Consider the following 12,385-nt stretch of genomic DNA (forward strand, 5'->3'; position numbering starts at 1 on the left):
TCCCTTGCTAGGGGAAGCATCTTGAAAAATGAATGTGTGTGGGTGTTCTTGTGTCTATTGATAGCTTTGGGTAATATGTAAACTCTGAGTCCACCATAGATTAGTTTCAGCCTCAAACAGACCGTCTCATACATAAATGGAAAATCCAGATACAACCTGATTGGCTGGCCATGACACAATTTCCAGTCATGGTACTATGGTAAACTGATATCATTGTGATTTTGAGTGGATGTACGAAGTCAGGTTTTGATCATCATCATGGACAATGATGAAATAATAAACTAATTTAGGCATATTGTTTTTTTATTTATATTTCTTGCCACTCCCATTTGGTTTAATATCTTGCCTTCTAAAACAAAGAAATGTATTCATTTTTCATTGGTAGCTTAAGTGTCCAGATATTTTTGGGGCCACTTTATGTATTTTAGGTTCAGATGTAAAAAGAATCTGTTGTAAAACAGTCTGCCATAGATAAATTTAACTATGAATATGAAAACCACACACGCGCACACAAACGCTTTCTTATGATATGATTTACAGAAGGCAATGATTACTACCATATGAGCGGAACAAGAAATGAATACTCTCTCTTCTCTCTCTCTTTCTCTTGTGCCCTTTATTTGTCTCTCTTCCTCTCTACAGGAAGTAGTTAACTGATATGAAACAGGCCTCTGACACACACAGACGCCAACAATCTAAAATTGTCTTTATAATAGGAAACAAATGGTTTAAAAAAGATATCAGAACTCAGTATGTTGTGAAAGAGAACAGACACAGATTATTGGAAGGATGGATGAAAATAATGATTGTTCAGTTCATGAAAAAAAAAAAATCCTCACAATTTATGGCCTGTATGTGCTATCGTTTTTTGTTTTGTGCCTTCTAATAAGCCAAAATTCAAATGCTTAAATGCACAGACACACACAGCCGACACACACTCAGGGTATGGTGAGAGATGTCAGTGTGCTTCAATGCACCTGAATAGAGCAGGTGTCCTACATCTTCAATACACACACACACACCAGGCAAATACAGAGTAGCTGATCTAAGCCAGATCGCTTTGATATGTTATCCCTCTCTATTCCTACAGGTGTGTGTGTGTCTGTGTGTTTGTTACACTTGTATTTGATATCATGGTCTACAGTTACCTAGAAGGACATTATAACAGAAAATTACAAGCCAGTTACTTTATTTATTTATGAACTTATTTTTGTTAGATCTTAAGTATTTGAAGTGTTAGTTTTTAAAGCTTTTTCAGCGTTATGGGGCATTGGTAACATTTCATTTCACAGCATTTTTTAAGCATCATAGGTATGTTTATACTTAATTTTAATGGAATGATTGGCTATAATATGTTTTATATTGTTATCACATCTCATAATGATTTAATTTTTGACAGCGGCTATTTGAACTAAATGCTACTGATGCTGTTTACACGAAGTGGAAGTAGCAATGGGTTTTATTTACACCAAGTTGAAAATATCAGTATTTTTTGTGATATGCTATTCACACTTATTGACAATAGAGATAGATTCTATTCACACTATATAAAAATAGTATTTTCTTTGTGCTGTGTAAAATAGTACATGCTTCACATTTTGGTCAACAGTTTGAACACAAACTATACAACATGGTCCATCTTTTCTCTCCAGCTACCGCAGAGTTACACGCTCCAACAGCGTCACCACTGCTGTTCAAGCTGATCTTGATCTTCTGGAGGGTCTTGGCGACGACCAGTTCACACAGACCCACCAGGGGCCCATTGTCCGCCAACCATCCCGAGATTCTTCCACTTCTACTGTCAGCATCCAGGGCTCTGGGAACCACTACCATGCCTGTGTCCAGGATGACTACCCCGACGTGGGCTTTGACCCCTCCATTCTGCCCCCTCCAGACCCCTGGATGGATGGAGCCATGGAGGAGGAATATGCGAGTGGGGCATCAGGGTCCGTGTGTCCGCAGGACGGACGCTGGTTTCTGAAACTGCTGCAAGCAGAGGTGAAGAGGATGGAGGGGTGGTGCAAACAGATGGAGCAAGATGAGAGAGAGAATGAGCTCCCAGAAGACAGTGAGTAACTCTGAGATAATGGCTATCAAAAAAGTAGTAGGCTGCCTATCTAGTCAACATTATTGGGTTTTTTTTTTATAGATGTTGGGGAAGTTTCGATGGGTCTCTGTAGACTGTTCACTCATTTAGATTTTGGGTATTATAGACTCACTTATAATATTTGATTTAACTGCATTTTTGGGCAATATAATGTGTGGTTCAACTGCATTTTGGGTCACTGTAGAGTAATTTTAAACGTTAGATTATATAGGGTCATTGAAGACTTATTTAGATTGTTCGATTCAACAATATTTTGGGCATTATAGACTCTTTTAAATGGTTTGATTCAAATGCTTTTGGGTAAAGACTGAAGACTCATTTAGAATGTTTGATTTAACTGCATTTTTGGGCATTAGAACGTCAACTGCATTTTGGATCACGTAGAATCATTTTGATCGTTCCATTCAACAGCATTTTGTCAGACTGAAGACACATTTAGATTTGTTCAATTCATTTGCATTTTTGGTCACTGTAGACTCATTTAAAATTTCGGATTCAACAGCATTTTGGGTCATTTTAGGTTAATTTCAACAGCATTATATTTCTAGAATTTTCAGTTCACTTTTTGGGGAGATTTGCATGTTCGGTTTTTACATTCAAAATGCATCTTTGATAAATACTTTCTAGGTGGGCAGCTCACAATATTCTGAGTTATTATACACTACACGGGAAAGTAATTTTAGCTAAATGGCTTTTAGTAGCTAAATAATTTTAATTCCAATTCCACCATGTTATTTTAAAGACAAGTAGTCATTTTGTTGCAGAACTAGAGTGACATTTCTACAGACTGTGTCTAAGTCGTCTGGAGAATAATCAGCCACTTTAACAAAACTACCAGTGCACAAGGTCATTTCACAGTCTGGTTACCTCCGGCCAGACTCTTTCTTTTTATCCCACTTCCCGCCTTTTCCCTGCTCAAGCGCACACACACCCACACACACGGCGCAGTGGCCATCTTCGTGTCAGTCACAAAGCTTGCTTGTTCATCTATCTCCTGTCTGTCTCCTTCTCACATACCAGACATTTCTACCAGCAGGGAGCCACCCGTCTCCCTCCTTTCTTTCGCTCCCTCTTTCTCTGTATATTTTCTTTTTCCTCTCACTATTTATATATATCTGTCTCCTTCCACTCACTCTCTTTTCTAGCCCTTCCCTCTTTCCCTGAATACACAAAATATGCTAATCTGTCCGATGACAGCACATTGTTTGCCATATGGTCCCTTGCTGCTGCATATGTTAAACAGAGCGAGTTCATTTCGTCGGATCTCTGTGTAAACTGCCTCATGGCACCAATCTACAGAGACACGCTGCAGTCACTCCTCAGGCCACAGCGAAAGCCTTTATATGACCCCCGCATGGCAAACATTAGCTTCCTTTAAGATAATTCACCCGTTTGGTAATCTGATATGCTATTTACTCTTTTTCACTCTTAATCTATCTTTTAACATCACATTCCTGATCTGTATGTATGTGTGTGAGCGTCTTGAATCGTTGGCTTTGACGGGTGTTTGTTTGGTGTGCATGGTAAACACTCCCCCTGCTCCTCTGGTTCCTGCATTTGGGTTCCCAAGCCTTAGATATTTATGACCCTTTCTCACTTCAAAGAGAGAGCATTTAAACATTAACCTGGTGTCTAATCCTTTGTGACACACACACACACACACACACACATTCACTAATGTGTTACTTGTGTAGAATCTCTCATACTGTTCTCTCATCAAGCTACTAAATCCAGTTTTCATTTACTAAACTTTTTTTCCACAGCTGATTCTCTATTCTTTTCATCTGTTCAGTTCTCGGCAAGATCCGTAGTGCAGTGGGTAGCGCTCAGTTGCTGATGTCGCAGAAATTCCAGCAGTTCCGGGAGCTCTGTGAAGAAAACTTGGTATGTATGGCACACACATCCATCAGCCAATCAGAGCAGAGCTGCACTTGGTGGCTTCGCCCCAGATGGCAATGTTAGCCTGAGTAGTATTAAATCAGTATTCCCCAATTAGACTTTTTTAAATGAACAGATGTTTTGTGTATAATCTGTTCTCTGGCTGTCAGAATCCCAATGCCCACCCACGGCCCGTGTCTCAAGATCTGGCAGGATTCTGGGACATGCTGCAGCTGTCCATTGAGAACATCAGCCTGAAGTTTGATGAGCTACACCAGCTGAAAGCTAACAACTGGAAAGCACTGGAGCCTCCTGAGAGAAAGGTACAGATTTTACATCACAAATCCAAATGCATTACACACTCTAATGGCTAAGAATACCACAGTTGACACATATTACTTTGCGACGCAGTGTAAATACAGTGCAGTGCCATTTCGTTCGCATGCTTAAAATGAATTATTGGTGTATTGCAACTGTTTGATTTATGTCAGAGTAAATGCCGTATTGATGCAAAAAAAACAAGACTGTGAGGGGTCGAAGAGTATTCTGTTCAATATGACATTCTGTACTGAATAGTTCTCCCAAATTGAAAATCTGTCATTATTTACTTGTTCCAAACTGGTACATTTTTCTCCAAATGAACTGTTCTGACTAACTGTACATTTAGCTCTTTCATAACATATGAATGAATCCTGAGGCCTTCAAGCTTAAAGGGATACTCCACCCCAAAATGAAAATTTGTCATTAATCACCAACCCCCATGTCGTACCAATCCCATAAAACTTCATTCGTCTTCGAAACACAATTTAAGATATTATGGATGAAAACCGGGAGGCCTGTGACTGTCCCATTCACTGCCAAGTAAATTACACTGTCAAGGTCCAGAAAAGTATGAGACATTGTCAAAATATTCCATATGCCAACAGTGATTCAACCATAACGTTATGAAGCAAGAATAGTTGTGAAGGAAATAAAATTAACTACTTTATTCAACAATTTGTCTCCTCTGTGTCTCTCCCTATCACCTTAATGCCATTTTTGAGAACGCAAACTGCATACGCTTTTCTGTTTTTGTTTCAATCAAAGCGTGAATACACATAGAAAACATATTCTTGTGTCGCGGCTGACGTAGAATAGCGAACGCAGTTTGCAATCAGTGGATGTTCTCCAAAATGACACTATGTTGATGCGGAGAGACACAGGAGACGAATTGTTGAATAAAGTCATTGTTTTTGTTCACAATCTTCACCTACAAAAAGTATTCTCGTCACTTCATAACATTACCGTTAAACCACTGATGGCAGATGGACTATTCTGACAAAGTCTTTCATACATTTCTGGACTTTGACAGTGTAATTTACTTGCCAGTGAATGGGACAGTCACAAGCCTCCCAGTTTCCATCCAAAATATCTTCAATTGCATTTTTAAGATGAAAAAAACTTTTACGGGTTTAGAACGATTTTAGAAGTGATTAATTACAAAATTTTCATTTTGGGGTGGAGTATCCCTTTAAAAAAAGGCACAAACACAGCATGTAAGCATTATAAAAGTAGTCCAGATAACTTGTGCAATATATTCCTTGTTTTCTAAAGTCATATGATAGCTTTGAGTGAGGAAAAGATTTAAATTAGAGTCATTATATGAGCTATTAACTGCTGCCATAACTGCTGAAACTGAGCCACTGAGTTGAGAAACGAAACAGTCCAAATTGCCACCGAATCATTTGGATCATTGTTGTGAACTGTTTAAACTTAAAAATTAACCAAATGATCATTAAAAGGAATAAAAATAACAATTTGTTTGTGAATCAGACGTAACTACTTCTCTCATAATTTCTTATGAATAAGCCAAAGAGTGTTATGACAGATGTCAAGTCACATGGACTACTTTAACAATGTTTTTATGGTGCTTTTGTGTCCTTTTTGAAGCTTCACAGATCCAGTTTCTATTTATAGGATTTCAATTGGAAAAGAACTACCAGTACTTTATTTAAAATTTCAGCACTAATGTGCCGAACGGACAGTTTTCTGTATTTGCATTCGCTTAAATATGGTATGTACTCTGACTCTAAGGACTTTAGCTTCATTATTTAATATTTTATTTTAGTGGTTACCTTATTTTATTCATGAACGTTGCATGTGTTATGCTTTGATCTAACTTGTTTTGCTTATTTTCTTATTATTTTATGTGTTCTGTGTTTGACAGTGATCTGGTTTTGAGGCGATGCTCCCAAATTGCACGCTGCATGTGCTTTACATCCAGTGGCCCCTATCATCTCATGCCAAATGTTGAACTCCTAGCTGGCCAAAATGGCTAAGATCTCACTTGATGTATTTGGCTGATGCCTTGCACTCAAAAACAACTAAATATTGCAGATGACCCAACAGATGACCCCACAGTTGCATGCATTAGCAGTGTTGTGTTACGTTGAGGAGTGGCACTAACCAGTTTGTCGTTGCTGTCCAGGAGAGGCGTGTGCCCCCTCCGGTACCCAGGAAGCCGAGGAGGGGTCCCGTGCAGCTAGTAAGAGACAGGTCTTTGGAGGGCTCCCAGCGGTTGGAGGCGCGTAAGCGGCTGTTAGCGGCTAAACGCGCTGCTGCCTCTCAGCGCCAGAGCTCTGCTACAGAATGCGCCGACAGCATCGAAATATACATCCCAGAGGCCCAAACACGATTATAAACACTGAAATCCAGGTGCTCAGAAGCCTAAATAGACAAACACACACACACACACACATCTTTAACCATAACACAATAGCACTGAATGACAAAGGCAGGGTAGCTGTAACATAATCACTCCTCTTTTCTTGTGTAAAGGAGAGTTTCTTCACTGTGGGCTTCTACTGTATGTATTTACGACTTAATTTTCCTCTCTTCCTCCGTCCTGCCATTTGAGATGTAGCTCCCTTATTAAACTCCCAAAGACTTTTAATATTTATATTAGACACTATATATTTAATTGTTAAAATAATCAATAATATATATATATTCATGCATACAATACAACATATTATTACGTTGGTTGATATTACTACCCAAATAAGGCACACTACTGAATTTTACAATTTAATTTGTAGTTTTTCGCAATTACCGTGTAAGAGCCATGTCTTGTGTTCTCAGAGAGGACATAACATCTAAAAGGGCAGCATTCCGATCACTTCTGAAGATTTTAACGCCAATGTAGCCACAAATTCAGTGTATGTATGTAAATGTGTTTGTCAGGCTTTTAGTACATTACACTCTCTCACATGTCACCCTGCACCTCTGAGACAGGGCGAGGTTGTTCTGTTTTCAGTATCAGGGGATAGAATGGAAAAAACACCTCTTCTCTTCTTTCTTCTCCTATTTTTCAACCTCCCACTCGGTCATCCTCTCCCGTCCTCTCAAACCATCCTATCTCCTTTCCTGTCTGCTCACTATCATCTCTCCTCAGCAGTGTCAATCACCTGTTTGACTGACATAGATGTCCATTGTATCCATCAAATGTGACACGCTTATCTGTCACTGCTTGAAAGAAGCGCTGTCAGAACACAGATTCATTAGCCATTAATAAATTAGCAATGTGTCACGTTATGAAACGTTACATACGCAGTCAGGGATTTCATTAAGCATTAATCCCCGTTCACACTGACAGCGATGAAGTTATGCGACGTCTTTATTTTCACAATATATTCACAATCTACGAAGGCACAACTGTGACCCATTGTGAATTTTTTTTGATTATTGTGATTGTTATGACTTAGCGTAATTATAATTTTATGCTAACTGGACTTTTTATCGTAATTATAACTATTTCTCACAATTACGTTTAAGATTCTAATAGTGTATCACAAGTTTTTATTTCTCATAATTATAATTTTACGTAATGTGATTGTGGTTTTAGATGTTAATTGTGATAACATAATCGTGACTGTTTCTCGCAGTTGCGTTTTCATGTCTCATAGTCACAAATTATATAACAATTGTGACCATATATCACAAGATGTTTATATTTCTTAATTGCGACTTTACTCATATAATTGCAGTTATAATATACTGACTTATATCGTGATTGAGACTTTATTTTTCACTATTACGTTTTTATATCTTTTATATAAGTCGCATTATTTGTATACCTCAATTATGATTCTGTATATCGCAAGATATTTTTTTCTCATAATTGTGACTTTACTTAACTTTTTTTTTTTCAAATTTAAGTGATAATTTTGAGTTCCTATTATTGCTGTCAAATTATTAATCGCGATTAATCGCATCTGAAATAAAAGTTTTTGTTTACATAATATATGTGTATTGTGTATAGTTACTATGCTTATATATAAATACACATACATGCATGTATATATTTAAGAAAAAACATGTTGTTTATATATTAAATATATTTACATATAATATAAATTATATGAATATAAATATATACATGTACATTTATGTAAATATTTTCAATATATATATTGTATTTGTGTTTATTTGTATATACACAATAAATAAACACAGTACACATATACATTTTTTACAACTTTTATTTTGGATGTGATTAATCACGATTAATCATTTGGCAGCACTAGTTTATATCGTAATTGTGATTTTATTACTTTTACTCTCATAATAAATATATCACAGTTGTGACCCTATGTATCAGGAGTGATTTAATTTCTAGTAACTGTTTCTGAATGTAATTGCAAACTTATAAATTTCAACTTTATTTCTCAATTGTGCTTTATTTCTCACATTGTGACTTTATATCTTATCTAGATAGGTCGCAACTATATTTTAACATCGCTATGGCATAATTAACTTAACAGCGACTCCTCCAGCAATAAAATAGCTGTCAGTGTGAACGGACACAACAAGACATGACATAATTCTATGGCATTAAATAGCTCCGCCCACTGTGAAATCTCTTTGGTTTATTCTGCTCTTCATAACTAAATTAAACATCTGATTGGCTGGGATCATTTCATGTCACTCAGCAGTTTCTCATAAGTATGGGAAAATTATCTTGGCAGTAAACTTATCAAATCATGCCCTGTTAGGACATTTTGTTGAACATGGCATTAGATTCGTTCAAAAATTACACATTATTTAACATATTTTGTAAATATATAAATGATGAATTATAAAACTCTTTCCTTACTGATTACTAATATAGCTCCTTACTATATTAGTATGTCTATAAATGTATGTATAAATGAATATAAAGTAAAATATCAGTATTTATAAGACCCGAATAAACACATTTGAACTTACAGACCATCATTTTCCTCTTTACCATTGCTTTTGACTTTCAGTAATGCTTAAAGTATTTTTTTTTAAATACAGCTGCAATGTCACAGCTCGATAAATGTAATACATACACATTTTAGTTAAAAACTCAAGTCATTTTAGTCATTATGTTTATAATCACAAGCATGATAGTCTTTATCCTCGGCTAAGTTAGTTGTGTGTGTGTTATTCACATCAAGTGCATGTCCCCAAGTGCTTCCTAATTTACCTGAAGGCATCTCTCTTTTTTATTTTCAACCGATATGTAGCGCAGTTGATACTATAGATCAACTAATTTCTTTTGTTTTTATGTACACAAAGGTGTATATACTTTCAGCAACCCTGCAGAGAGAGTGCAAGTAAACACACGTATCAATGCAGAGCACATAACATCAGTTTATTATTTCTATTTAAGAAAACCTACTTTAACCATTGAATCACACTCTTGTGCTGCTCATGTAACTGATTTGTAAACAGTGCTGCATCATAGCTGCACTGACAGGTTACTCAATACTAGTCAAAACCTAACTGCACTGTCTCATATTATTCAATAACTGATAATACTAATTTGCACTTGTTAAATATGTTAAATAAACAGAGCTATTTCTTTTTTCTTTCTCAGAATATTTCACTGTGGATAGACACATCACTATATACTTATATTAATTCCCAGCAGCCAATGTGCAGCCATTCTCTATTTTCATAGACAGTTCAGTTGCATTGGCTTTAGTTTGATCCTGTAGGTGTTTATCTTATTAACTAAAGTCTTAGTTCCAGTTATTATGCACTAGAGCCCTTCTACTGTGGTTAATGTTTGTTTGAAATATTATTGATGTTTAAACGCTCGGCCTTAATTTATGAATATAAGACAGTCATGCACAACGTAGCCTCAGGGGAGACTATATAACGTGTGTATGAATGTGCGTGTGTATGTTTGTGTATGTGTATATCATGGGACAGGTCTTATACTGAAGATTTTACCGTACCAATTTAAGCATTCAGTATTGATGACAAAATACCCATTCATATCGATATTTCTGTAACTAATGTGTTCATTAGTATTTCATGGCATTTACAGTCCAAAATTAGGAAGAATTTTTGTTTTGGACAATCTGTGATTAACACAAAGAAAATCCATATAATTTTATCTGTAAAAAGACGATATAAATAAAATGATACTAAAATGTTTATTGAAATATTAATTGATTACATTTCATTTTTGGTATTTAAAGACATATCAATGAGACATCGAGAGATATTTTGGGAGACTATATCCCACTTAACGTTTTTGCTGAAAGTGATCACAATCTCATTTTCTTAACTGTTGTCATTCACTGATGTGAAAATATCTGGCAACATGATAAGTTCTGACATTTTAGGGTTTTATCTCCAAAAATAGAAGATTAGACTGTGTATTGTTGCCAAAATGTGGACCGTGCACCCACCACAATGTTTTGGGAAATGAAGGCAGGATATTATGAATTTACTGTTCTGGTAAAAGCATAAACTTTATCAAAATGACTGTGTGTAAATACATGAATGTTCTTCATTGTAAATGTAACCTATATCTAATGATATCTTACTACTTACATTTTGTATTTATTGTAACTACACTGTTGATGTTATGGCACGTGTGAAATTTTGATCATTAAAACATTACAGATGCTCACAGCCATGTGTGATTCATTTCCAAATAAATGTTTTATCTATCTTGAACGAATGAATGAATGTTTTCTATGGAAACCTGTGTATCTTACAACTGTGACTATATCTTTTGTAATTGTCTTTATTTCTCAGAATTGTGACCTTAATTGGCAATGTTGCGACATTTCATAATTATAAAACTCCCCAAAATGCCAATTTAATCTCTCATAATTGAGACATTTATCTCAGTTGTAACTTTGTCGTAATTGTCTTTATTTCTCATAAATGCGACTTTATTTCAACTCAATTGAAACCTAGTTATATCTCACAACTGTTTACGTATTTATTTCTTTAAAAAAAAAAGTGCAAGTGTTGCAACATATCTTAAAATTCTCAGTTATGACTTATGTAATTTACATTTTTTTCACTTGTGACATCTCACAAGTAGCTTTATATATCGCAGCTGTGATTTTATTTCTCATATTATAAATACTGTTACAGTTTTCTCATAATTTCCTTCAATTCAAGTAACTGCGACTGATTATTTCACACAATTGCATCTATTTCTCACAGTTCTCACTTTTTATCTCACAATTGTTATCTCATAGTTGCAACAATTTCACATAACCACATCTTGATTTTTTGTAATTGCAACTTGTGACGTCTCATAATTCTAAAATCATACGGCTGTGATTTTATTTCTCGTAATAGATACATATCTCACAACTGTGACATTGATATATCATAATTGCCTTTATTTCTTGTAATTGCAACAAGTCGACTACCACAATTTTAAACCCCTCTGTCTCATAATTGTGATATCTAATGGTGTCTTGCATATCTTTTTTTTTCCACACAGTTTTGATTTTATATCTCATAATCTTGCCGATGTAAAACTTCCTATTACCTTTTACGTACTTTCCTACTATTAACTAGTCTTCATAGTTTTAAATCACTTCCTGAGTAGGAGAACAGATCTTCTCTGACTCTTATTAGTAAAAACATTCAGGCATCACCCACAGATGAACTCAGAAAACATCTAATGTGTGACAGATATCCATTCTCTCCAAAAGTCTTTAGTATTATAGAATGTAATGTCTTTTTTAAATATAGATGTTGGGTTAATGAACTGCTTTGAGCTGCTAATCACTTTGATCACTAGTTGCCAGCTAGACCAGTGACCCTTTGAGTTGTTTATTTGGATTTCAGCCCAGTGAGAAGTCTAAAGTAAAGAACAGCTGTCTAACCGAGTGTGATTGAATATCCAGGACAGACGTGTCCCTGTTAATCCATCTTTATTGTCTGTGCTCAGATACACAGACACGCACACTCTCACAGACGCCATCGTTGACGTCTGGTTTTAGCTACCGCTAATTAAATGCAGGATTATGCTAATTGGCGTTCTTGTGAAGCTTACACACACAGAAGAATGCCAGTATGATTTAGCAATAGCCTGTAGGAACATGCCTTTAATATGTGTGAGATGTCAAGGCG

The 12,385-nt window shown here is 35.8% G+C and overlaps 1 protein-coding gene across 8 annotated transcripts in view; it reads left to right on the forward strand.

Annotated features, from left to right (window-relative positions):
* The window catches only part of LOC113042336 (disks large-associated protein 1-like), a 114,762-nt gene extending 107,057 nt beyond the window's left edge, over positions 1-7,705 (forward strand). For 6 of the 8 annotated variants that reach the window (XM_026201110.1, XM_026201109.1, XM_026201112.1 and 3 more), the window contains 4 exons: positions 1,653-2,068; positions 3,900-3,991; positions 4,156-4,308; positions 6,453-6,665. In XM_026201110.1, the coding sequence (XP_026056895.1) occupies positions 1,653-2,068; positions 3,900-3,991; positions 4,156-4,308; positions 6,453-6,665 (874 nt within the window). Of the gene's footprint in view, positions 1-1,652; positions 2,069-3,899; positions 3,992-4,155; positions 4,309-6,191 lie in introns of all 8 variants that reach the window. The other 2 variants (XM_026201113.1, XM_026201115.1) reach the window with 2 other exon arrangements.
* Positions 7,706-12,385: the final 4,680 nt, after the last annotated feature.

This window comes from Carassius auratus, chromosome 24, assembly GCF_003368295.1.
Source record: "Carassius auratus strain Wakin chromosome 24, ASM336829v1, whole genome shotgun sequence".
NCBI classification, from domain to species: Eukaryota; Metazoa; Chordata; class Actinopteri; order Cypriniformes; family Cyprinidae; genus Carassius; species Carassius auratus.